This window comes from Natator depressus, chromosome 2 (genome assembly GCF_965152275.1).
Source record: "Natator depressus isolate rNatDep1 chromosome 2, rNatDep2.hap1, whole genome shotgun sequence".
In the NCBI taxonomy this organism is placed as follows: Eukaryota; Metazoa; Chordata; order Testudines; family Cheloniidae; genus Natator; species Natator depressus.
Window position 1 is genome coordinate 261,002,716 of NC_134235.1, and position 27,684 is coordinate 261,030,399.

The 27,684-nt window shown below is 44.7% G+C and overlaps 1 protein-coding gene and 1 long non-coding RNA gene across 8 annotated transcripts in view; one reads left to right on the top strand and one right to left on the bottom strand.

Annotated features, from left to right (window-relative positions):
- Nucleotides 1-27,684, bottom strand: part of MAP4 (microtubule associated protein 4) — a 276,127-nt gene that overhangs the window by 100,449 nt on the left and 147,994 nt on the right. For all 7 annotated transcript variants that reach the window (XM_074946503.1, XM_074946504.1, XM_074946502.1 and 4 more), the window contains exon 5: nucleotides 8,628-8,759. In XM_074946503.1, the coding sequence (XP_074802604.1) occupies nucleotides 8,628-8,759 (132 nt within the window). The remainder of the gene's footprint in view (nucleotides 1-8,627; nucleotides 8,760-27,684) is intronic.
- On the top strand, nucleotides 11,229-25,977 carry LOC141983400 (uncharacterized). The gene is made up of 3 exons (XR_012638360.1): nucleotides 11,229-11,372; nucleotides 13,084-13,249; nucleotides 25,849-25,977. It is a non-coding gene; the product is annotated as an uncharacterized LOC141983400 (long non-coding RNA).

The window sequence follows — 27,684 nt, forward strand, 5'->3', positions numbered from 1 at the left end:
CAACAGGGATCAGCAGCAGTGCCATGTGAAAGCCAAGGAAGGCATACCAGAAAGTCAGGGAGGCCAACAAGCAATCCAGTGCCGAGCTGCAAACCTGCCAAGTCACAAGCTCCTGCCGTGAACAGCGAGGAGGTGGCTGTGGATGAGGAATAGGAGTAGTATGGAGGACAGGCAAGCAGGGGATCCAGCCGCACAGCAAGTCAGGCCCTTGTTTTAACTCCACCAGATTCCAGCCTGTCCTGCCAATCAAGCCCGATGCAAGGGAAGGAAACTCAGGTAAGTATGCAGATGAATTTTCAATTACAGGGATGGCAACCCAAAGCAGCAAGATACAACTTTTGTCTTTTTATTAATATACTCATGCTAGAATAGGTAATGGTACAACCAAGAGAGGTAGAATTGCTTTCTGCTTTTCATTCTCCTCTACTTAGGCAGGGTGGCCATGCAGAGCTGTTTGTTTAAATCCACAGGGATATCCCTTGAATCCTCCTGAGAGATCTCAATGAAACTTTTATGGAGGTACTCTTCAATCCTCTGCTGAAGGTTTCTGAGGAGGGCTGCCTTATTTCTTCCTCTGAGGTAGAACGCTGTCCCTCACCATTCAGCGATAACTTCAGCAGGCACCATTATAGTACACAGTCTAGCGGCATTTGGGCCCCAATGACTCTGGTATGTCAGCAGCAGCTGTACTCTCTCCACTTCTGTTATCCTCAGGAGTAAAATATCAGCTAAAATCACCACTGTTCGTGGAAACCTGTGACAATATTCCATGTCATTGCCCTAGTCTACTAGAATCAAGCAGCTGAGCAATTCCCTCATCATTTTCCCAGCCCCCCGACAGGCCACACTCATCACGGCTGGTGCCATGCACAAGCAATCCCAAGCAGATGTGAAAATGTAGTGCTTAAAACTTTAGGTGAGCAAGGGGAGTGAATTCAGCTTCCTAAATTTTGCTTTCTGTAGTGAATATACTGATAATGGTACCTCTGTGTATTTTATCTTCAACTGCTGCCATTGTGGCCTTCAGGGTCTCCCCCTCCATACCTGCAGAATGCCTGAGCCAGGTAAAGAGGAGAAAGACGAGGACTCAGTATGACATGTTCAATGAGATCCTGCAAGCCAGTGATGCACTGGATCGTGAGCACAGGGCCTGGAGGATGACACTGTGGACAGCCTGGGGAAGGAAAGAGTGGAAAGGAGAAAGGCTCAGGAGTCCCATCACGAAAAGGGGAGAGAGATGCACTAGGATATAATGGGGCTTCTCAGGCAGCAAACACAGATGCTCCAGACTCCGATGGAACTGTAGTTAGCCTCCCTCTGCAGCACACAGAACTCAATATCGGGACCTCTCTCTACCCCCCATCCCCCCAACATTCCACATGACATCAGTGGTCACTGCACTACCCCCACCACTCCACCCCAGAGGACATTAAAGACAATTAGAACTTCACATACACTGACCTATGAAAGCTACGGTTGGTATATATGTACCTGAAATAGACGTGAATATTCTTTCCCCTTCATAAGTTCTGTTCACTTAATTTATTAAACTTTATTACGTTTTTAATGTATTTGTTTAAAATTGTCCTTTGTTGCACTGATTTTATTACAGAATAAATCCTATTATTTGGAACATAAATTATCTTTATTAGATCACAACACATGCTACCGAGTGCCGAGCTGTTCTGAAAGAAACCAATTACCTGTTACTACACAGTCGCACACAATTCATAGGATCAGTCACGAAATTAATAGGTACACTGACATTGTTAGAGTCCTACATGTACAGCAATCACCACACAATTCCTACCACACCACAAAAGAGCAGGTCCAAGTAGAGCACACTACAACACCACACACTATTCTGGCTCACTGTTATCTGGCTGTTCAAATTCAGCAGACAGGTGCTGCACCTCTGCTCTCCATCCCAGCGGAAACCTTTCCCCCTTTGCTTCACATGCAGGGCACAGCAGGCAGCTATAACCATTGGGATACTTTTTTCATTTGAGATCCAATCTTGTGAGTAAACAATGCCACCAACCCTTCAAATGACCAAAAGCACATTCAGCTGTCATTCTGTACCTGCTTCAGCCGGTAGTTGAATCATTCCTTGGTGCTCTCAAGGTAGCCAGTATGACTTTCCAGACTAGTGGGGGGCTGTATCACCACCTGCCCTGCAACTGTGGGTGCCTCACTATGCTTTGCTGCTGTAACTCCCACCTGAGCCACTCACAAACCGCCTGCCAGCATGCATGTCTGTGTATAGCTGCACCCTGCCAGCCACATATCAGTCATACTGTGGCTTCCACTAGCCTTGGTTACACTTTCAGGGTGACCCCACCATGCTCCCAGGCCTGGATTTTCCCCAAAAAACATGTTCTGCACCATCCAGCCCTCTCCTGGACAGTCCAGATACATTAGGCCCGTTGTCCCTCTAAGGGGATCAACATACAACAGTCTGCTACGTTAAATGAAGTTACCCAAACAATTAACACTGGATTGAACTTTAATTAAAAAATAAAACAAGTTTATTACCTGCAAGGAGACAGGTTTTAAGTGAGTACAAATATAATGCATTACAGTCAGAAATCGTTACAAGAGAAATAAAGATAAAACGCTTACTAAACTTAAACTGGTTCAAGGTGCCCTTATCACACATTTCCAGTAACACTGCAGACCAAACCCTCAGGCCAGGATCTGCTCCCCAAGTCCAACAGCTGTTTCTTTTGTCTTCTAGGTGAAAAAAGAGATGGACAGAGTGATAACTTTGGGTGTTTTTGCCCCTCACTTTTTAGTCCAGTCCCCACTTTGAGATGCATGTTTCCAAAGGTTAACCCCCAAAGCAAAGTTTATTCAAAACAGTAAAGGCGGCAACATGGTGTCTGACAGCGAAATAGGAAGCATGCTGTTTCTTCTCATCTCGGTTTGCTGAAATGCAGATTTTCCTGGTCTCCTGTCTTCCTGGTCTGACTGTCTGAGGACCCTGTTTATAACTTATATGTAAATTGAGTTAAACACACACTCCTTTGTTTCAGAACTGCTTGACTGATCATGTCTAATCAGGGCTATGTGGGTTTCAACATGTGCCACCATCATTCAGGGGGAATTCATAACTTTACATATAATGTTGCTACACACACTTCACCATGATATTATTGACCAGCGAGTTATTAGTTTTCAAATGATACCTCACAAGGTATATTTTGTACAAAGAGTATTATAATAGTGTGTAGGGTGTGCATACAGGGGTGCTCTCAGTCACAGGTGGTGTATGGCTTCATGAGCAAGGGGTAGGCTGGAGTCCCCTAGGATCTCTATTGGCATTTCAACATTCCCAATGGTAATCCGCCAGTTTGGAAAGAAAGTCCCTACTTGCAGCTTTCTGAACAGTCCTGTTTTCTTAGAGATGTCAGTGTCATGCACTTTCTCTGACCAGCCCACACTGATATCGGTAAATCATCCTCAGTGATCCATCAATGCTTGCATAATCATAGAAAAGTAGCCCTTTCTGTTGATATACTCTGTGGAAGGTGCTCCGGTGCCAAAACAGGGATGTGTGTGCCGTCTATCGCTCTACCACAGTTTTGGAGTCCTACTGTTGCAAATCCATCCATTATGTCCCGCACTTTGCCCAGAGTCACAGTGCTGCGTAGCAGGAAATGGTTAACGGCCCTGCACACTTGCATGACAACGACCCCTGCGGTGGATTTCCTGACTCCAAATTGATTCCCAACTGACTGGTAGCAAACTTGGGAACTGGGTTTCCATGGTGCAATCACCACTCAATTCTCCTCTGTCAGTGCAGCTCTCATTTTGGTAGCCCTGCGCCGCAGGGCTGTGGCAAGCTCAGCACACAGATCCAGGAACGTGAGCTCTGGCATCCAAAAGTTCTGCAGCCACTGGTGGTCATCCCAAACCTTCATTACGATGAGATCCCACCAGTCAGTGCTTGTTTCTTGGGCTCAGAAGTGGCATTCCATCATCTGCAGTTGCACCATGAATGCCACCAACAACCTTGAATTGGTTCTCGTTGTGTCCCACAGCTATCTGTCTTCCAAGAAATTTTCATGTTCCCCACTCATATGGTTTTTGTGGCTCTGCAAATATTCCAAGATCAAGTGACCTGTGCTTGCAACGCTCATGAAAATAGGGCAGAGCTGTGCAGACTCCATGCTCCCATCAGAGATGGCAGACAGAGGGCTGTGCAGGTTGGTGGGATTTTGAAAAAAGGACATGAAAATTGTGGGATACAGATAACATTATGGATTGAGACAGACAGTTGCAAATTGGGATGTTGACCCCATGCTCTCAATAACCCCTGAGCAACCTGTTTTGGCCCCATCATGCATTTCCAAAACTTCCCAAAAGGCAATGCGCCTGACAGCGGCAAGTTGCACAGTGGGATACCTACCCATAGTGCACGGCACTCTGGATCTATACAAGCACTCCTGGTATACACTGCCATGGTGCGCACCATCAACACAAGGAGCCAAGCATGCACACACCCAAGTGACATACTAACTGTGGCAGCTGTAAGCCGACGTAACTTGAGTTTGCCATAAGCTTCAGTGTACACATGACCTCAGTCTACTATTCATGACAAGCCTATTCTTTGAGACGGACGATGGGGAAGCTCTTAAAAACATTTCTATGCTCAGTGTGCTCAGAAGTTTCATGATTGGCTGAGCTTCATATATTGTCCAACTGTCTTCATCAGGGTGGCTGAGACGCAGAAACAATATATTGCTTCCACCTAATCTTAGCTAAATTTCAACACAGCTGGGATTCACCATCACAAATACCACAACTAGAATTTCGCACAGAACTTCTGCCCTGGTTGCCAGGACAGCTATCAAAATATCTTCTTTAATGTCTCTATTAATGAGCAACACCTCCTTCAGCATGGGACAGCCAAAAATTTCCATAGCAGAGCTCTGGATGCTAGTCACAAAGTGCCCCTTGGCTGGGGGTCCACTGTGCAGCCCAAGACATTTATGACTTGGACTTCCAACACTTCTACTGCTTCCTGAATGCAATCATGCTCAGCTGTCAGACTCAATAGCTCTTCTTTGGAAACTGAACAATCCTTGTGTAACTTGCATGGACACCCATAAAGAGACATCCTTCAATCTGACTGAACAAGTTTCCTTTTTGACAAAAGGACTATGCATACAAGACTTACAGAAAACACAGCTTCTGTAGCTCTAAACACCAGGAAAAGGATATGCGCCCAGTATTAGAATAGCATGAGAGCTGGGAAAAAGATCAATTAGGTGAAAAGAGGAAAAAACCGGACTTTTGCCCCAACAGTCTAGAACTAGTGACTTGCTCAGTAATTGGATTACTCATAGTTATAAGATATCCATATTGTACCTTCACCCAGGGATGAAAAGAAACACAACACCTGTACAAGAATTTTAACTGCAAGAATATTTATCCCAGAAACGCATCTTTTTCCACTGGTTTCCTGTTATATATAAAATGGGATACTTGATCTAGTTATGCTCATAGCCAGTGATAAACAAGTTTATTGGATGCAATTTGTACACCTCTACATATTAATTATTCATTGTCAGTCTTGTAGACAAGTATTAAAGTCCAGTTCTGGGTTAACTATTTGGTGACATTGCATTTTTCAGAATTTCAAGTTCTTGTTTGGACTTGATGGCGCATCTCATCATGCATCTATATATACAAAAGAAATACAATCCAGTACATTTTGGTGTGCTGAGGGAGAGAGCATAACTCAATATTGTAGTTATTGGTGCTGTATAAACAGATGAGGTTTAGATAATAGTAAATTTAGAAAGGGAGGCAGGCAAGCAGTGAGGTTGATTGGAAGGCATGAGATGCGCTGTCCTAAGGTTGGGGGTTCCACGACCACCACTCCCAAGAGAAGGAGGCGGGTGGTGGTGGTCGGGGACTCTCTCCTCAGGGGGACTGAGTCATCTATCTGCCGCCCTGACCGGGAAAACCGAGAAGTCTGCTCCTTGCCAGGGGCTAAGATTCACGATGTGACGGAGAGACTGCTGAGACTCATCAAGCCCTCGGATCGCTACCCCCTCCTGCTTCTCCACGTGGGCACCAATGATACTGCCAAGAATGACCTTGAGCGGATCACTGTGGACTACGTGGCTCTGGGAAGAAGGATAAAGGAGTTTGAGGAGCAAGTGGTGTTCTCGTCCATCCTCCCCGTGGAAGGAAAAGGCCTGGGTAGGGACCGTCGAATCGTGGAAGTCAACGAATGGCTACGCAGGTGGTGTCGGAGAGAAGGCTTTGGATTCTTTGACCATGGGATGGTGTTCCATGAAGGAGGAGTGCTGGGCAGAGACGGGCTCCACCTAACGAAGAGAGGGAAGAGCATCTTTGCGAGCAGGCTGGCTAACCTAGTGAGGAGGGCTTTAAACTAGGTTCACCGGGGGAAGGAGACCAAAGCCCTGAGGTAAGTGGGCAAGCAAATACCGGGAGGAAGCACAGGCAGGAACATCTGTGAGGGGAGGGCTCCTACCTCATACTGAGAATGAGGGGCGATCAGCAGGTTATCTCAAGTGCCTATATACAAATGCACAAAGCCTTGGAAACAAGCAGGGAGAACTGGAGTTCCTGGTGATGTCAAGGAATTATGACGTGATTGGAACAACAGAGACTTGGTGGGATAACTCACATGACTGGAGTACTGTCATGGATGGTTATAAACTGTTCAGGAAGGACAGGCAGGGCAGAAAAGGTGGGGGAGTAGCACTGTATGTAAGGGAGCAGTATGACTGCTCAGAGCTCCAGTATGAAACTGCAGAAAAACCTGAGTGTCTCTGGATTAAGTTTAGAAGTGTGAGCAACAAGAGTGATATAGTGGTGGGAGTCTGCTTTAGACCACCGGACCAGGGGGATGAGGTGGATGAGGCTTTCTTCCGGCAACTCGCAGAAGCTACTAGATCGCACTCCCTGGTTCTCATGGGCGACTTCAATCACCCTGATATCTGCTGGGAGAGCACTACAGCGGTGCACAGACAATCCAGGAAGTTTTTGGAAAATGTAGGGGACAATTTCCTGATGCAAGTGCTGGAGGAGCCAACTACGGGGAGAGCTTTTCTTGACCTGCTGGTCACAAACCAGGAAGAATTAGTAGGGGAAGCAAAAGTGGATGGGAATCTGGGAGGCAGTGACCATGAATTGGTCGAGTTCAGGATCCTGACACAGGGAAGAAAGGTAGGCAGCAGAATACGGACCCTGGACTTCAGGAAAGCAGACTTCGACTCCCTCAGGGAACTGATGGGTAGGATCCCCTGAGGGAATAACATGAGGGGGAAAGGAGTCCAGGAGAGCTGGCTGTATTTCAAAGAATCCCTATTGAGGTTACAGGGACAAACCATCCCGATGTGTCGAAAGAATAGTAAATATGGCAGGCGACCAGCTTGGCTTAACAGTGAAATCCTTGCGGATCTTAAACATAAAAAAGAAGCTTACAAGACGTGGAAGATTGGACAAATGACCAGGGAAGAGTATAAAAATGTTGCTCGGGCATGCAGGAATGAAATCAGGAGGGCCAAATCGCACCTGGAGCTGCAGCTAGCATGATATGTTAAGAGTAACAAGAAGGGTTTCTTCAGGTATGTTGGCAACAAGCAGAAAGCCAAAGAAAGTGTGGGCCCCTTACTGAATGAGGGAGGCAACCTAGCGACAGAAGATGTGGAAAAAGCTAATGTACTCAATGCTTTTTTTGCCTCTGTCTTCACGAACAAGGTCACCCTCCAGACTGCTGCGCTGGGCAACACAGCATGGGGAGTAGGTGGCCAGCTCTCTGTGGAGAAAGAAGTGGTTAGGGACTATTTAGAAAAGCTGGACGTGCACAAGTCCATGGGGCCGAATGCGTTGCATCCGAGAGTGCTAAAGGAGTTGGCGGCTGTGACTGCAGAGCCATTGGCCATTATCTTTGAAAACTCGTGGCGAACAGGGGAAGTCCCGGATGACTGGAAAAAGGCTAATGTAGGCTAAACGTTACTGTTAATATGGAGTGAATATAATGCAGACACTAGCTAATTAGTTGGAAAAGATACCATGAGACTATTAGTTAAAAAAAGACACCAAGACTGTCGTCATTATGAATACAGACATGAGTTTAGAGCACTTTGTTTGAGGAAAGGAGTAGGTTTATGTCAGTCCGAGATCGCTGGCAGATGTGAGCTATATGCCCCAATCTCTGTCACTGCATATATATATGGAGGTGAGTTGAAGTACAGCTCATTTTCACAGATCATGGGTAGCATCTGACAGGGACACTACAATCTTAACAAAAGACCAAAAATGACTCCATTTAAATTGGCTCACACAGCAGCATCCCATTTCCACAGAGCTTATTAGGGCACAAGGATACAATTACCAGATGACCTATTCTGCTGTTTCATTTTTTGAGATTATGTCCTGTGCCAGATTAAAACACCAGCTTGACAGTCTATATAACTCACTGGGGTGTTAAGGTCTTTGGAATTATGGGCAATGCATTTAGGAAAAAATGGGAGTGCAGGATAGAAAAAACAACCTTAAGTGAGATGGTGAGATTCCAGGATTTTGTTGGCTATGGTGCAGCCCTAAGATTATTTTAACAACAGCGTAGGTTAATACAGCCATACCTGTCTCCTCCATGGGTCTGAATATCGACTGTGATTCAAAGCAAAGGTCTCTATCATCCATCGCCCAGGTCTCGCTGTGATCCAGAAACTCTTTGTAGGACATTTTTTCACCCGTGATCTCTCTTGGGGATACTGAAATGTGAAGAAAAAGCAGCGACACTTACCAGTAAGTCACTAGGCTGAATTAGTTCTGTGTATATGGTTTATGTTACGCTGAGTGGCAGAACTTTTGCTAAGACTGACAGCACACATGATTTTCCAGTGAAATCAGACCCATCAGTGTGCCCAGTTCTACAATTTTAATGAGGTTTTTAAAGAGGAATGGAGGAAGGAATGGGATTTGAATAAGCTTGATAAAATCAAGAATGGAGTATTTATAAACCACAAAGTGTTCAGATGCCTTTAAATGCTGAGAAATTACTGCCAGCAGCACACCCTACCCTTTAGGGTGTACTTTCACCAGAAAATTACATCCAGTCAGAAAATAACTTAGAGGAGCCAGGTTAACAAAGACATCCCTTATTTGTGATTCTTTTTTTTTCCTGGGAAAGAGTAGTTCATAGGAGCCTGGCAATGCTGCTGACCTCCCAGGCACAGCTGCACACTCCTAAATATTTATCTAGCAAAACATAAAAGAAAGCGTTTGAGTGTCGTTTTCATGGTCACTTGTCCCTCCTGAGGGTGTGTGCGCATCTCCGGTTACTACTGCTGTATAAACTGAACTGAAATGTCTAATCACTTCAGAAAGAAAAACAAAAGCAGCAGAGACCCATCAGTAAGAGCTGGGACAGAGGAAAGCACTGGGGCCTGAATGAACTCAAATTCTGAGTCAAATAGAGCCTACTGGGCTCCTGCAAGGTTTAACTTACACCAAAAGTTACAATTACCATAGGCCCAAAGTCAGAATCCCAGTGTTGCCATCATGTGATTTTACTGCAAGTCTTTCAATATTTGGTTGTTTTGTGAAAGTCCAACCACCTGCAGTTATTTGAATGATCTGGTCCAGTCTGGCAATTCCATGTTCCTATGAGATCTCAGAAAACTCAGTGTTTCACAATGGTCCATAAAGACTCCCTCTATTCTGCTCCAACCCACAATTTCCCTGAAACCTTATAAACAGTCTGGGGTTTACCAGGCATGTATGGGAATCAACAGAGAATGTGTAGGATGAGGGACAAAGCAGTGCATGGGAGGAAGCATCATTGAGCAGGAAGGGAGTTCTGACTGATAGGGCTTAACAAGCCAGATTGGCAGTCTTGAAGAGCTCAGCGGAAGACAGGAGAGATTCAAGGGGAACAGCATAAGGCTTTATTAAAGGCTCACAGTTACCTAAAGATGCCTATTGGCATATCTGTGCCAGTTAATTACATGCAGTTAATAATACAAGTATATTGCCAAATCCTAGATGTACCTTTGAGGGGCAGAAAATGGGAATTTAAAACGTATACACCTATTAAAGTGTTTTGATAACAATGCACAATACATATACAAGTGCATACACCACCTCTGTATGTTAATACACATGCAACAAGACAGAAAAAAAATGTGTTTAGAAAATGTGTCCAATTTCTGACTATCATTGATGGAGGACTCCTAGCTATCACAATGGGATCCTACAGACGATACTAGCATCCTAAATCAGTTCCTGGTTTGGCAAGAGTATGCTGGGTTTTCTGTCGGTGCCTCTTAGCTATTATACTTCTAAATGACTGAATTTGATATGGTTCACTTCAGCAAGGAGGTTGTACAAGCTTCCCAGGCCAGGCTTTAAGATAGCACTGCTTCCTGAATGCAAAGGATAAAGGTGTGGGTGTGTGCACTGGGGCGGAATGTGGAGGGAACAAAATTGCTGTGTGCATGGAGGGGGCGGGGGGGATCAATGCAGACAATGTCTGACGATAAACTGGTGTCAGACTAGATGACACGCAGGCAAAATGACAATTTAACAGCAATATTTTACCAAAACAGAGAATGATAATTAAGGTTTGCAAAGTGCTATTATAAATGTGAAGAGACACCATTATTCACAATTATTTGCAGGGTAGAGTAGTGAGGGATTTAATTAACATCTACTATAAGCTCCTATTTAAGCTGTAAGCTCCTCCGGACAGGAACATGACAGTCTTTTGTCTGCCTATAGAACATCGTATGAAATAATAGGAAGATGTAAATGTTTACGCCAATGTGAGGAAACAGACTGAGAAAAATTAGGGAAATTTGAAGGAATCCAAAAGTCTGATTGACCCCAATGGGCTTTGAGTGGGCTCTAAATGCTTTAGAAAAAACTTCTAGTGCTAGAGCTAGAATAAAAACACACATTTATAAGTTGTTGGTACCTACTGTACCAGAAGAGAAACCTGAACTTTATGGCATTGGCAGGTAAGCACGAGGAAAAACTTTTACATTATTATTTTAAGATGTATTTGTAAGTGGCAGAGTGATTACGTCTGTGCCTTTAAATAAAGGGAGGGGGAATTTCCCTGGAATGTAGGGCATGCTGGGAGGAGAGAAAGCAGGAAAACAAGACAGTGGCTAGAAAGCAAGACAAGAAGAATTATGCTTAGAGCTGCTAAATATAACAAAACTCCTATAATGCTGTGGATAGATTTTGATTTATATCTGCATTTATAAAGCATTTGTTGTAGCAAAAACATTGGAGACTGGGCAGTGGAGATCCAGACACTGCTGCTGTGGGCTAGGACAGTCAAACCAACAGAAAACAAAGCTTTGTTTGCTTTACATAACGTAAGTACCTACCTCCTATATAGTGCTTTGCATCAATACAGCTCAAATCAGTTTCGAAAAGAAGTATCATTACCCCCATTTTACAAATGGAGAAGCTGAGGCAGAATGGTGAAGTGCTGTGTCCAAGGTCACCCAGCAAGGTCAGTGGTAGAGCCAGGAATGGAACCCAGGTCTTCTAAGTCTCCATCCAGTGCTCTATCCACTAGGAAACCCTGCCTCCCCTACACAGAGCTGTTTTATTTAAGCTGTGCTAAACTAGGATTGCTACTGGCACTTAACTTATAATGTGAGTGGACCAAGAGTAAAGACAAAATTTTATATTATATATATTCTGTTACTTACCAATATTGACAACTTTTTAAAAAGACTTCCAGTTCACCCTTTTAAAAACATTGCTATTCTAGGCAAATATTTTGTTTATTAAAATGGACTGAGTTATAACTGAGGGCTAAAAAGTTTAGATTCCTCAAGCTCATTTGATTCATTTCAATGCACAATCCTTGGTCATCCAGACAAATTTAACAGGTGATGATATTGTTCCATCGGGCATGGAATAAAAATGGCCTTAGAAAGGAACTCTGGAGACTGAGGAAAAAAGTGAGGCAGCTCTTCATTTTGAGTCACAGTCCTCTCCTGTCCCACCCCCACTGCCCCAAAAAATAAATCCTACATACAGCCAGCATTTCAGAGTCAACAAAACCGCCCAAGTGTTCATAGATATTCGATATTTTTAGGTCAGAAGGGACCATTATGATCATCTAGTCTGACCTCCTGCACAACGCAGGCTACAGAATTTCACCCACCACTCCTCTCACCTATGTCTGAGCTACTGAAGTCCTCAAATCATGGTTTAAAGACTTCAAGGAGCAGAGAATCCTCCAGCAAGTGACCAGTGCCCCATGCTACAGAGGAAGGCGAAAAACCTCCAGGGCCTCTTCCAATCTGCCCTGGAGGAAAATTCCTTCCCGACCCCAAATATAGTGATCAGCTAAACCCTGAGCATATGGGCAAGATTCATCAGCCAGATACTACAGAAAATTCTTTCCTGGGTAACTCAGATCCCACCCCATCTAATATCCCATCACAGGCCATTGGGCCTATTTACCATGAATATTTAATTACCAAAACCATGTTATCTCATCATACCATCTCCTCCATAAACTTATCGAGTTTAATCTTAAAGCCAGATAGATCTTTTGCCCCCACTGCTTCCCTTGGAAGGCTATTCCAAAACTTCACTCCTCTGACGGTTAGAAACCTTCGTCTAATGAAACCCATTAGATAAAGTGTCTGATAAAATCACAGGAGGCCACACTCAAGAAAAGTGCCTGCTTTTCAATTTGACAAAAGTTATTCTTCACCAGAATCTACCAGCAAGGGACAACATGCCTAACTTCAAAAGAGGTGCAGGTCAATATCAAATTTATAGCAAGCCTATGAACTAATGAAGTGTGCTAACAAGAGTTAAAAACCCATATGTAACTTCATCATTGATATCATTACACTGTCTGAAATTACAACTGAAAGTCCCAGACTGGTAGGAAAATGCCACCTATAACATATTCACAAACAAGCTGCTTCTGAAGTCAGAAACATGGATCCTACACAAGCAGCATTTTCCCTGAGCTGAGCCTGCAGTATGTCCCAATGATTGCAAATGTTTACTAAGGCTACAGACAGCACTGATTTGTTTGTTTTATCTGTTCTGCAGAGATCAGCATGGCCACGTAAACCAAGTGAAAAATTAATCCACATAAAACAGCACTTCTGGCAACCTAAAGCATGGAGGCTTCCAATGTACAGAGCCCGCTGTGCTCAAAGGTTCACATAAAGAATTGTACCCACTATGTTATACGGTACCATACAGCAAACTTTCAGTAAGTAGTGCTTTTTGAGTAGAGGATTACCATAATAAAGTCCACTCCCTGCAAGAGAGCCTAATCTTGCTAGGTCACTGATCAGACATTTAACTCTAGGTTAAATATCTTCACTATCAATGAGTTTATAGGAATGAGCTGCACCTGCCAGCACCAAATCAAGCCTGAGGGTAAAAGAGGGGCTTAAAAGCTTTGTTTTCTAGAGTTGCCAACTAATTTATCAAAATCATTTCAGTGGTTCTGTCCTTTCAACAGATACAAAGTTTGTCTGGCTCAAGTTATTTGCTAGAACAATACCTTTACTCTCCAGTCAGACTAATCCACTCCTTGGATTAAGTTCTTGCCAGTGTTAAAGGAAACAAAGGAATTCCCTCCATCTCTCTGGGGTGTATCATGTTTTTAACTTTGGGTGAAAATGTAATTTAAAAGTGCTGTTAGATGGAAGGTGATCTGAAAACACACGGTTTAAAAGATCCTATACCAGTTTTGTTTTGTTTTTTAAGGTCTTAGAGCAGTCAACATTTTGGTTTTATGTCCAGAAGAGCGGCTGAGTGGTTCCCCACTGCATAGCTACACTTCAGAATGCTGCTTTGTGGATTTGCTAAACCCTGGGACCTTAAGAACTTTGAATTTATCAATACAGGAACGAAAGTCCTTAAAAGCTCATATCTATAGTTGCTTGTATATAGAATCATAGAAGATTAGGGTTGGAAGAGACCTCAGGAGGTCATCTAGTTCAAACCCCTGCTCAAAGCAGGACCAACACCAACTAGATCATCCCAGCCAGGGCTTTGTCAAGCCTGACCTTAAAAATCTCTAAGGATGGAGATTCCACCACCTCCCTAGGTAACGCGTTCTAGTGCTTCACCACCCTCCTGGTGAAATAGTTTTTCCTAATATCCAACCTAGACCTTCCCCACTGCAACTTGAGACCATTGCTTCTTGTTCTGTCATCCGCCACTACTGAAAACAGCTGAGCTCCATCCTCTTTAGAACCCCCGTTCAGGTAGTTGAAGGCTGCTATCAAATCCCCCTCACTCTTTTCTGCAGACTAAATAAGCCCAATTCCCACAGCATCTCCTCGTAAGACATGTGCCCCAGCCCCCTGATCATTTTAGTTGCCCTCCGCTGGACTCTCTCCAATTCGTCCACAGCCTTTCTGTAGTGGGGGGATCAAAACTGGACGCAGTACTCCAGTTGTGGCCTGACCAGTGCCAAATAGAGGGGAATAATCACTTCCCTCGATCTGCTGGCAATGCTCCTACTAATGCAGCCAAATATGCCGTTAGCCTTCTTGGCAACAAGGGCACACTGTTGACTCATATCCAGCTTCTCCACCACTGTAATCTGCAGGTCCTTTTCTGCAGAACTGCCGCTTAGCCAGTTCGTCCCCAGCCTGTAGCGGTGCATGGGATTCTTCCATCCTAAGTGCAGGACTCTGCACTTGTCTTTCCTGAACCTCATCAGATTTCTTTTGGCCCAATCCTCCAATTTCTCTAGGTCACTCTGGATCCTATCCCTATCCTAGAGTGTATCTACCTCTCCCCCCAGCTTAGTGTCATCCGCGAACTTGATGAGGGTGCAATCAATCCCATCATCCAGATCATTAATGAAGATGTTGAACAAAACTGGCCCCAGGACTGACCCCTGGGGCACTCTGCTTGATGCAGGCTGCCAACTATTTTTACTATTCTTAAAATTACTATTCTTAGTAATTTTCCTGGTTTTCCAGTCTACTGCATATTTCTGTAACGGGTCACATATGGCAAGCAGTGTCATCTAATAGTCTCTAAAGAGAGTCAAACTCTGGGTTATCCCTTGATCTGACAATGACTCATGTGACCTTTGGCAAGTAATATAAGGCCTAACATTTTACAGGATCAGGTGCTGAACATCCTCAACTCTCACTGACTTCAAAGTGAACTGAGGGCACTCAGCATCTTGCAGGATTATGTCCTCAACCTTTCAAGTGCTTCGGTTTCCATATCTGTAAAATGGGATAATACTGACCTACCTCTCTGGGATGTCATGAAGTTAAAAAATGTCAAGTGCTTTCAGATCTTGTCTGAAAGCACAGCATGTTACAAGCCTCAGATACCTGTTTATGATTTGCTTAATTCCCAAAACTGAGAGGGAAAAGAAGGGATTAAGGACTGGATGGCAAAAGATTAAACATATTCCACCTGACTTCATGCTCTTATACAAACTCCTACGTCTTCAGTAATAAAGCTCAAAACTAAATGGTCCTAGGTGAGTCAAGTTTACAGTCTTCTGTCAATACTTAATAGCCTTGAGGGATAATTGTTTATAGAGCAAAATCAGAGTTGTCAGTCTCTACTCCAGAAGCAGCCCAGGACCAACGGAACTGCCATGGAGACTGTGCCACCTTCCACCTACAGAGAATGTGGGTCCCTTCAGGTCTAGATTGAAGTCATTAGTGGGGCAGCACGAGGAAATCTGCACTGAGGCTGCCAGGCTGCAATCTTACGTGGCTTAAGGATATACAGCCAGCTCCTGAAAGGGATGTCAAACAGGAAGGAGTATTTATTATAATAGAAAGAAATTATTCCATGAGCAATTTGAAAGCACAATTGGCTTCTGTCACTTTTAATCCTGAAGATTTTTATGTCTAAGAATAAGCCTGCCAATCACACTGAAATAGCAGTTCGAAATTACATTTTCACTCACCTGACACAAATTCACAGTTTACTATTACTATCCAGTGCCTATAGAAAGGAGGGGGTGTATGAGTACGCGGCAGCACTCCCTACACAATCACCACATTGTGTTATATCCCCTTCCCCTACCCTTTGGCAGTCTTATCTATTTAGCTTGTAAGATCTTCGAGACAGGCATTATCTACTACTCTGTTTGTATGGTGGCTAGCTGGCACTTAGGAACCAACCAAAAACAGGGCCCCAATACACTACTATGATCTATATGGTAAGATTCCAGGAACATCATTGTGTGTCACCTGAAGCCTAGAATGTCTGTTGAGTAAGTGTGAAGTTATGGAAGCAGCTACCAGTATGGCTCAGAGCTCTGTGTGTTCAAAATATCACCAGATTCAATTATCACTGGGATTCACAAGTTGTTATCATCCAATTTTTAAGTTCTCAGCCATTTTCAGATTTCTTTTTTTAAATACAAATTATTTTATGAATTATACCCACAAGACAGCACAGGCTTTCAGCTCCTCATTATAATGAGCTGTCTGGAAACAGAGCAGCTGAAATTTCAAGCCTAAGAGAAGAAAAGATTTAAACTAAAGTGAAAGAAGGGATGGATCCTTACAATTGGAAAATTCCATGACAGTTGATAAGTTGACAGGAGGGCGGAAAAGAGGAGGTACCGATGAGAAATGGCCAAGAGGGCAAGACCTCTCAGATGTTTGGGAAAGAAAAGCAATAACTAGGTAAAAAGCGGGAATTCCCCCAGGCATGAGGAAATGAAAACAGTATACTAACCTTCTATTTCTGTCACTAGTCTCGTTATGGTAACGCCCATTGTTTCATGTTCTCTGTGTATATAAATCTCCCCACTGCATTTTCCACTGAATGCATCCGATGAAATGAGCTGTAGCTCACGAAAGTTTATGCTCAAATAAATCTGTTAGTCTCTAAGGTGCCACAAGTACTCCTTTTCTTTTTGCGGATACAGACTAACACGGCTGCTACTCTGAAACTAGTCTAATACCTGTAAATTAAGTTAAGATGAAGTGCTGAAATTTACAGGAAAACCAATGTTAAGAGTCTGCATACTTGGGGTTGGGATATAAGGTGCATGAAAGATAGTTAGGTACAATAGGTAAAGTATCAGAAAAAACCTAGGTTAAGTTCCCAGTAACTTGAGGTCTCGGAGTAGATTTCTTCCTTAAATCCAGACTCTTGGAACTCTGTGCTCAGACAAAACCCTCAAAACATTAAAAGCAGTTATGCTGCAGTGAGGTTACCCACCTCTTAACGTGAACTGCTCTGCTCCTACAGTAGCCAAAGAGAGGCACCACTGCTGCTTCCTCATACTCTTCCGTTCCCATTTGCCTGTCCAGAACAGACTCCAGAGGAACGCTACCACAGAAGCACTGATCTATGGAAAACCAGTATTTTGGAAACCGCAGTTACTGCTAAGTAATCAGGCTTACTACATTAAATTGCCTCCAGAGTTGTGCCCTCTTCAGGAACTACACACTTGCACTAGTGACTAGGTGAACAGCTGAGTAAGATGGTTTATATAGGGACTGCAATGCTGCCCTAATAAAGCAGGCATCTGACCTAACCTGTGCATCTAGATAGTATGGATCGCTGGAAGTACACACTGGACTCTCTCATGGGTGCTCTACAGATTTTAGCAACATGAATTCTATGAAGGGGAGTTTCAGAAGATGCAGATGATGAAAGACCACACTATCAGTGACAGTGTTCAATCAAATCTGGCTGCAGGCTCTGCAACCAAAAAACAAGCTTTACCAGTAAGAAGCTAATACAATCCCCTGAGGGCAATAAAATGGGCGAGAACATTAAGGACCAAAAAAAGCTTCCTTGAGAAGCTGCAAGGAATTTCTGATGAAGCTTACAGTTCAGCAGCCTTTTCAGCAAAGGTTTAATAAAAAGAACACGCTCTCCACTATGTCCTTCATTGCTGCAAAAGCTGCTAGATGTCACTAAATTAAGATCCAACCAGTGATAAACGGTAGTCTCCCATGACCACGCAAAATACTAAAGGGAACCCAAATCAAGAAACACTTCCACTGAAATGCAACATTAAAGAGTCAAAGACCTGGGATTTCAGAATGAATTATCCAATATTGTCAGGATATCTGAATATTAAAAGTTCTAAAACCTTGAAAGACATGTTGACCAGAAACAATCACTTCAATTCACTAACTACTACTGCTATTTCCTTTGTTTAATAAATCAGTTTTATATGCAAAACGTGTTTTGATAAATTTTTTCTTATGTATCCAGAACTTTTAAAGTAGTTTTATTTAATAAACAAATGTAAATGCAGTTTTTGTGCACTTTTAATTGAATTTTAATTTCCTTCTCAATAGAGCTTGACAAATTGCAATCAAAAACTAAATCTACTAAGAAAAAGGGTTCATTCCCATTTTCTAATATACTAAAAATGGAAAGATTAAGAAGCTCAAATATAAGATAAGCTTCATAATTGCTTAAATAAATGTTTATAGATATAACATATCCTCCTGGTTAGCAAAAAGCAGCACCAAGGCTATATATATTTAGTTGCAAATCAACACGTTTTAATGGTTACCAACGAGAATCAAGCTCTCTTAAAGAAAATAAAGTACAAATGCAAAACAATTAAAATCAATTATTTAAATCAAGGCTTCCTGCTTGCTGATTTAAATAATTATCAAATAAATCTACCCTGCACTGTTCTCTCCAAGCATCAAATGAGAAGTAGGTTCTGGATGCAGAATGTCTGAGCCTTAGATCAGGCCTTACTGAAAGAAATAATAGGTCTCCCGGGATAGGTACTTATGCTTTGAGTAATCAAGTCAGAATCCCATGCCAGAGCCTTGAGTAGCACCTTAGAAACTTAGGGAAAATGTGGGGAAGGAGGGAGAAAGGACAGGAAAAAAGGAGTGATTCAGTTTAGCAGGAAGAAATACCTTCATGCCTGCAGATTCTTATCTGCTGTGGGGCAGAAGCCCTTCCACCCACAGGGGTGGGGGGGTGAGGTGGGGAGAACAGGCTATGACCTGTTTTTACTGGGTTTTTTAAATGGGGATGGGGGATTTAATTCTCCAGTAATTGTGTGAACTTAAATTAGGTTTAGGATTCTTAGACCATCTAAATGTTTAAATAAAGCTAAATGATTGTTGCTTCCTCTGCCTAGAGAGCAGTATTCATAGATTCAAAGGCCAGAAGGGACCACTAAGATCATCTAGTTTGACCTCCTGTACCACAAAGGCCATAGAACTTCCCCAAAATAATTCCTAGAACAGATCTTTTTAGAAAAACATCCACTCTTGATTTAAAAATTGTCAGTGATGGAGTTTTCACACCCTTGAGTGATGTACTTATACCAATGTAAGTTTGTAGTGTATATCTGGCTTTAGTCATTTCTGAAAATGAGAGTAGGAAAAAAACACATCATTGCCTTCCTCATGTTAAGTTCATTCCAAGAACTTTTCTTTAAGGAACTCCACAGTCTCCATGCTTTGGAGCAGGTTCTTGAAATCTGGCAAAGGAGAACCTATGTGTCTGAGATGTGCTTTTTACTGTGAAAGAACACCCAAATTTGGCCAACCTCTGAGCCTCTGAAAAATCTCAATTTGTATATGCTAAGTAGAAACTTGTTAGAGTTTGGCTGCTAAATTCTCTAAAGATTCTGTGTCCACTGATCATGCTCCAGCCCCACATAGCTCCTACATATAACTGGACTGCACATGTGCCATTGCACAGAGTGACTGAGCATGCTCCATCCTGGGGCCGCAAGGGCAGGCGGAGCAGGACTTTCTCTGAAATTGCTACTCTGGGCCACTGTGGTAGTGGGCAACAGACCAGACAACAGGGAAATCGTCTCTTCTGTGTTCTCAATGCTCCCCTTGCTGATGCCCGGAAATTAAGGAGAAAAAGGAAGCAGTTTGACTTAGAACAGAGGGGTGAGGAAGGTACACACTGGGAGATGGTGTTGCAGGAGCTGGGAGGGGTGGAGGGAGCAAAGGGGAAAGACAAGAGCAGGGAGGGTCTAGGGGGTATATAGGCGCAAATGGAGGGAAGGATTGGAGCAGAGAGGGAGAACAGAGGCAGAAGGGACTATAAATACTAGAGCACACTCCCCTCCATAACCTGAAATTGAACCCAATGTCCTACATTCCTCTACTGTCAGCAAACAGCGTTGAAATCCACTGGCAAAATATGTGCCAGATCTCCTCAAGGGCCTGACCCACATATTCAGCCCCCAGCTGCTACCATTTACTCAGCTCATGTAGTAGAGGTCTATGCTGCAGATGTAATGTCTAAACCCTGCTGATGACCCAAATTGGGGGTCAATATGGTCCCACAGATAGAATTTGGTTTTGCATTTGCTTTTTTAAAAAATTAGGAAATGATATTAAAACTACATTAAATATTAAGGTTGCAAAATCAAGTACCCAAAAGTTAGGAAATGCCAGAATTAAGGTTGCCCATGTAACCTTAATTTGTACCCCATAATGTATATGCATTATGAGACAACCTTTAATTACAAAAAAAAAAAAAAAACCACACAGGAGTACTTGTGGCACCTTAAAGACTAACAAATTTATTAGAGCATAAGCTTTCGTGGGCTACATGAAGTGGGCTGTAGCCCACGAAAGCTTATGCCCAAATATATTTGTTAGTCTCTAAGGTGCCACAAGTACTCCTGGTTTTTTTGCGGATACAGACTAACACGGCTGCTACTCTGAAACCTGTCTTTAATTACATGGTCACATACTATTTTTTCCACATTATTTTCTTTAATTGTGTGTTCCTCATTTTCCTCACCCAGTGAGAGACACAAGGCCACTTTGCAGAAGTGCTGAAAGCTCACACATGCAACTAAAGTCAACTGGAGTTGTGCTTTGAACATGTGTTCTACAAAAATTCTAAGTACTCAAACAAATTAGGCCCTTGGATGTTTCAAACTGGCACCCAGTGCTAGTGGACACATCAACAATTTTGGTTTTAATCTCTCTGTGCCTCAATTCCTCATCCGGAAAATGGGACTGTCTCCACATAATCTCAGGGGGGTTTTGTGAAGATGAATTCATTAATGTCCGTGAAGCTCTTGGATACTGTGATGAGAGCACCATAGAAAACAGGGGAAAAAAAATTTTGTATTCAGTGTGGGGTTTGTATGGTCTGTGTTAAATGAGGCCTGCGGGACCTCATATTAAATGATAAAAAGAAATATTGTACAACTATACATCCACTTAACGAAGCAGGGGGCCTGTGAAAAAATATAGTATGATCATGGAATTAAAAATGGTCTCACAATGCATTCGCACAAGCGGACTGAATTAAGGTTGAACAAGCAATCTGGCACTTCTTAACTTCTGAGTGCTTGACTTTGCATTCAATGTTCTTTCAGCACAAGTTTTTAATGTAATCTATAAAGAGACGAATGTTGCCACTTTTTGTGCTAAATACATACCCTTCTTTTTCCTCAGTCCTCAGAAGAAGCATCTTCCTTAAGCAATGTTTTCCCTACAATCAACAAGCTTGAACAAAAGCCTAGGAAAGATGTATTACACTGCCTTGCTGTTCAATGAGCAAAATTATCTCCCAAGCTCGCATTTCCTGCTGGGGAAAATTAGACGCTCAGACAGCAAGTCATGTGGTATCTGCATTTCAAATTTGAACACAGAAGATGTATTGTCAGTAGGCTCTGGGCTGCAAAATAAAGCTGTAATTCAGCTTCCACATGTACTAACTTTTCCAGGCGCTTGTATGTAAAGCCCCATGCGTCTAACGGATTGAGACATTGCCCATCAGACACATCACTGGCAATTACGTACTGAACCACACATGCATGCAGTGCTCTGCAAAGATCACATACTCTACCATAAGCCCAACCTAGATTTTTAAATATGCTTTTGCGATTGTTATGCCTTGGTTTTCTCACACACCCCATTCTAAAACCATCTGTGTCTCTGGAAAATGGAGAAAAAGAGAAAGTGTCACTGTGCAGGACAGCTGCGAGAGGGCAAAAAACTAGCAACAAAAAGGTGGTGCAGGCCCAGATCAGTTTCTGATTCTAGGAGGAAACAAACAGCCATTTCTGAGCTGAGTCACTGAACAACCAAACAGCCATTTCTGAGCTGAGTCACTGAACAACCGAACAGCCATTCCTGAGCCATAACTGTTCGTATGTGAACAAGGTGCCTGACCCGTAAGAGCCCATGTGCTTATGGATAGATTTTACTTTTTTTTTTTTTTTTAAATAACAAAGGCACTTCAAGTCCTATTTTTACACTAAAGACTCTTGAGAGGTTTATTTCCACAATTGTTGTCATATGCACAAGTGAGAGCTCAGAGAGTGAAATAGCTCTACTTAAGAACCATCCTTCGACCCCAACAAACCCACTGTATCAGAGCAACATTAACTGACTTTTAGAGGGACACAGGCAAATTAGTCATTAAAAAGGTTCCTTACCAGTGTTACTATACATCAACTTAGTGTATTAAATCTGAAGTTTAAAAATCTGGTTTTACACTACACTTTGGTTTTTGCAGGGTTTGTTTTGTTGTGCATTTCACAGAGTTTGAACAATATAACTAGAGTAGTCTATAATTGTTTTACTTTAGGGTCCTTTCACAATGCTGCTGAGTTCTTTGCAGCCATTGAAAAGTGCTTCAACCCAAAGAAGAAAATTAAAAAATTGTATTGATTGTGTGTGTGTGTGTGTGTGTGTGTGTGTGTGTGTGTAAAAAACTAACAATCTAACAGTAAATGAGATCAACATGACATGCCTAAATACATATAGTTATGAGTATGGAGAAATAAGAGGATAAGTGAGTGCCTAGATACTATGACAGGCTCCCTAAAAATGCACAATACCTATTTAAGTCAACTGAAATACTCCAGCTGGCTTCAATGGGCATTGGATCAGGCTTTACGTGAAGAGTCCTTATGAAACATTGAATTTACAAAAGAGTGCTTCTACTGCAAACAGCTCATCGTGCAAGGCTACTGTGAGTTGTATGTATTTAAGTTTATATTAAATCTTGGGTATAAGGCTGTAAAGATACACAGGGGTATGACCACCACTTAGGGGACCAGAGGAGATTACCAGAGGAAGGTGGATAGAAAGTTGGCTAGATTGTCGGGCTCAATGGGTAGTGATCAACAGCTCCATGTCTAGTTGGCAGCCGGAATCAAGTGGAGTGCCCCAAGGGTCGGTCCTGGGGCCAGTTTTGTTCAATATCTTCATTAATGATCTGGAGGTTGGTGTAGATTGAACCCACAGCAAGTTTGCAGATGACACTAAACTGGGAGGAGTGGTAGATATGCTGGAGGGTAGGGATAGGATACAGAGGGACCTAGTCAAATTAGAGGATTGGGCCAAAAGAAATCTGATGAGGTTCAACAAGGACAAGTGCAGAGTCCTGCACTTAGGATGGAAGAATCCCATGCACCGCTACAGACTAGGGACCGAGTGGCTAGGCAGCAGTTCTGCAGAAAAAGATCTAGGGGTTACAGTGGTGGAGAAGCTGGATATGAGTCAACAGTGTGCCCTTGTTGCCAAGAAGGCTAACGGCATATTGGGCTGCATTAGTAGGAGCATTGCAGGCAGATCGAGGGAAGTAATTATTCCCCTCTATTCGGCATTGGTGAGGCCTCATCTGGAGTACTGTGTCCAGTTTTGGGCCCCATACTACAAGAAGGATGTGGGAAAATTGGAAACAGTCCAGCGGAGGGCAACAACAATGATTAGGGGGCTGGAGCACATGATTTATGAGGAGAGGCTGAGGGAACTGGGATTATTTAGCCTGCAGAAGAGAAGAATGAAGGGGGATTTGATAACTGCTTTTAACTACCTAAAAGGGGTTCCCAAGAGGATGGATCTGGACCAGGGGTCTCAAACTCTAATCATCAGGAGGGCCACATGAGGACTTGTACGTTGGCCTGAGGGCCACATCAACCCCCCGCTCCTCTGCCCACAGGGTGCAGGAGGGAGTGTGGGGTGTGGCAGGGGGTTGGGGTGCAGCGGGGGGCTCAGAGCAGAGCCCAGAGCAGTTGGGTGTGAGGTGCAGGAGAGGTTCGGTTTCCGGCACGGCACCGCTTACCTTGAGCGGCTCCGGGGTGGCAGGGGCGAGCACCGGGGCCAGGGTAGGCTCCCTGCCTGCCCTGGCCCCGGCCCCCATGCCGCTCCGCTCCGGGAAGCAGTGGGCACCCTGTCCCTGCGGCCCCAGGGGGAGGGGGAGCAGAAAACTCCGTGAGCTGTTCTTGCCTGTGGGTACCTCCCCTGAAGCTCCCATTGGCCGCGCTTCCCCATTCCCGGCCAATGGGAGCTTCAGGGAAGGTACCCACAGGCAAAAACAGCTCATGGAGTTCTCTGCTCCCCGGGGCCGCAGGGAAGTGGTGCCCGCTGCTTCCTGGAGCAGCGCGAGGCCCCCAGCACCACGGGGTTGGCAAATCTGCGGGCCGCATCCGGCCCGGGGCCGTAGTTTGCCCACCCCTGGCCTGGAGGTAGGCTAGGGATGCGGCGTGCTGGAGGGTGGGGGGAAGGGCGCGACGCAGGGAGCTTGCTGGGCTGCAGGGAAGAACCCCGCAGGCGACCCGCGTGTTTGAGACCCCTGATATAGACTGTTCTCAGTGGTACCAGATAACAGAACAAGGAGTGATGTCTCAAGTTGCAGTGGAGGAGGTTTACGTTGGATATTAGGAAAAACTTTTTCACTCGGAGGGTGGTGAAGCATTGGAATGGGTTACCTCGGGAGGTGGTGGAATCTCCTTCCTTGGAGGCTTTTAAGGTCAGGCTTGACAAAGCCCTGGCTGGGATGATTTAGTTGCGGATTGGTCCTGCTTTGAGCAGGGGGTTGGACTAGATGACCTCCTGAGGTCCCTTCCAACCCAGATATTCTATGATTCTATTACAGGAATTCAAGAGTCACACACTTTCAAAATACCTGACAGATAAATTTTAGAGACACTGTTTACTCACAACTGATCCCTTTCCTAACTGACAGTGTGGGGAGAGGGTGTAATGTTGAGCATTATTTGTATTACAATAGCATATAGAGGCCACAGCCAAGGTCAAGGCCCCACTGTGAGAGTTCGTCCCTTACACTATCATCTTATCAGAGCCGATGACAACTGTAGTTTACAGAAATGGGCTGTTACCTAGCGCACTGTCATTCCTCAGTCTAGTCATGAAAAAGGTTATTTCTTATGAAATGGCTTCTGGCAAATTCCAATAGATTAATGATCTAGGAGATAAAATACTCAATTCATGTATCTATTATAAATAAATTCCATGTGGGTAGAGGATGGGATAGCTGCTCTCAGTCTGTAAGAAACAGGCAGAGAGTTAGCACTGGAGGAGGAGGTCTTATCATATCTCTAAAAATAAACAAGGGTCAAAGCTAATCAGTAGCTGGTCAAGAGACTTCCAAGGAAAGCCAGGTAATTCCTGAAGTGGTTTTAGTGATCCAATATATGTTAGTCAGTCAGTCAATCCTGAACTAACACTCCAATATGATATTGGGGACACCAGCTCCAACAATGGGGCCCTGTCCCTGAATGGGACCCCTTGGTGCATGTTGTTTGGGGCAGACCACCACCGTAGGGAGGTGATCACAGAGTCCGGCACGGTGAGGACCTTGTCCATCCTGTGCATGGCCTGGGAGAACTCTGAGGCCAAACACAGCTGGAGGGGCCTCATCCGGAGTCTGGTGTGACGGACCATGTACGTGCACGCCGACATGTGACCCAAGAGTTGCAGGCAAACCCTGGCTGTTGTCACCAGAAACCTTGTGACCGAGTCGATGAGACCTTTCAGGGTCTCGAATCTGTCTGGCAGGAGAGAGGCCCTGGCCGACACTGCATCCAGGAACGCTCTGATAAACTCTATGTGTTGGACCGGGACTAACATGGACCTGGTGTAGTTTACCAACAGGCCCAAGGCGGTGCACGTGGACAGGAGGAGCACCACGTGATCCCTCACCTGTGACAGGGAGATGCCCTTGACAAGCCAATTGTCCAGATAAGGAAATATCTGGACCCTCCGCCATCTGAGGTAGGCCGCTACCACCGACATGCATTTTGTAAACACCCTGGGGGCAGTGGACAGACCTAAGGGGAGGACCGTGAATTGGTAATGATTCTGTCCCACCACAAAACAGAGGAAGTGCCTGTGCCCCTCGAATATGTGAATGTGGAAGTACGCATCCTGTAGATTGAGGGCACAGTATCAGACCCCGGGATCCAGGGAGGGGATGATGGAGACCAGGGAGACCATGCGGAACTTGAGTTTCACTATGTACTGGTTCAGACCTCGCAGGTCCAGAATAGGCCTGAACCCCCCCTTTGGCCTTCGGGATAAGAAAACAACAGGAGTAATACCCCTTGTTCATGAACTCCTTGGCACCACCTCTATTGCTCCTAGTTCTAGGAGCCGCCCCATCTCCTGCTCGAGCAGAGCTTCATGTGAGGAGGCCCCCAAGAGGGACGGGAGTGGTTGGGTGGGGAGGAAGTAAACTGGAGGGTGTAACCCAGGGAGAAGGTGTTGAGGACCCATCAGTCCGAGGTTAGCCGCGACCATTCCAGGAGTAAAGCACACAACCAGTTGAAGAAGGGTAGCTTTACTGGGGGTGGATCCTTGTGAGGACTGGCAGGGTGCCCCTGAGCGTCCCATCAAAAACACCTTTTCCCCGCCTGCTTCCCCTTGGAGGACCCAGGCTGGGGGGCACGCCGAGACTGCCTCTGAGGGCATCTCTTATAGTCCCACTGCTTCTTATGGGAGGCCTCATACTTCGGGAGGGCGGCCTGGGCGGGAGTCTGCTGCGGCTTGAACTTAGGTTTTGCCGGAGCCGGGACATAGGCCCAGAGTCTGGAGGGTCGTGCGGGTGTCTTTCATGCTATGCAGCCTTGTATCTGTTTCGTCCGCAAACAGAGCCTTCCCGAACGGGAGATCCTGCATGGAAGACTGCGCCTCGCTGGACAGCCCAGAGAGCAGGAGCCATGACACCCATCTCATGGACACCACGGAGGCCATTGATCATGTGGCCATGTCCACAGCATCTGAGGCTGCCTGCAGGGATGCCCTACTGGCCGCTGTCCCTTCTTCCACTAGCGCCCTGAACTCATTCCTATCGCGCTCCTGGAGGGAGTCCGCAAACTTGGGCAGGGAGCCCCACAGATTGAATTCGTACTGGCCCAGAAGAGCCTGACGGTTTGCCACTTGTAACTGGAAACTCGAAGACGAATAAATTTTCCTTCAGAAAGAGTCCAGTCTCTGAGAGTCTTTGTTCTTTGGGGTCGGGGCTGGCTGACCTTGCCGTTCCCTGTGGTTGACCGACTCAACCAACAGGGAGTTGGGCGCCAGGTTGGTATACACATACTCCTGCCTTTTAGTGGGTACAAAGTACTTGTGTTCCGCCTTTTTAGAGATGGGGGCCAATGAGACCGATGTTTGCCACAGGGCATTTGAAATCTTAGCCACCCCTTCTTGGGGAGGCAAGGCTACCCTACCAGGTGCCGATGAGGACAACATGTTAAACAGGGAGTCTGAGGGCTCCTCCACCTCCTCTGCTGCCACCCTCTTTAAGACTTCTTGGTGGGCCCTGAAGTCCTCCTGTGGGGTGGAGGGGGGCGGGGCCACAATCACCTCCTCCGGGCGGGGCGAGGAGGCCGGTGCAGGGCTCTGGATGTTGGCTAGCGGTGCCTTGGCGGAGACTTCGAGCGGGAGTCTGAGCGTGAACGGCGTCGACGACCGTGCTGTG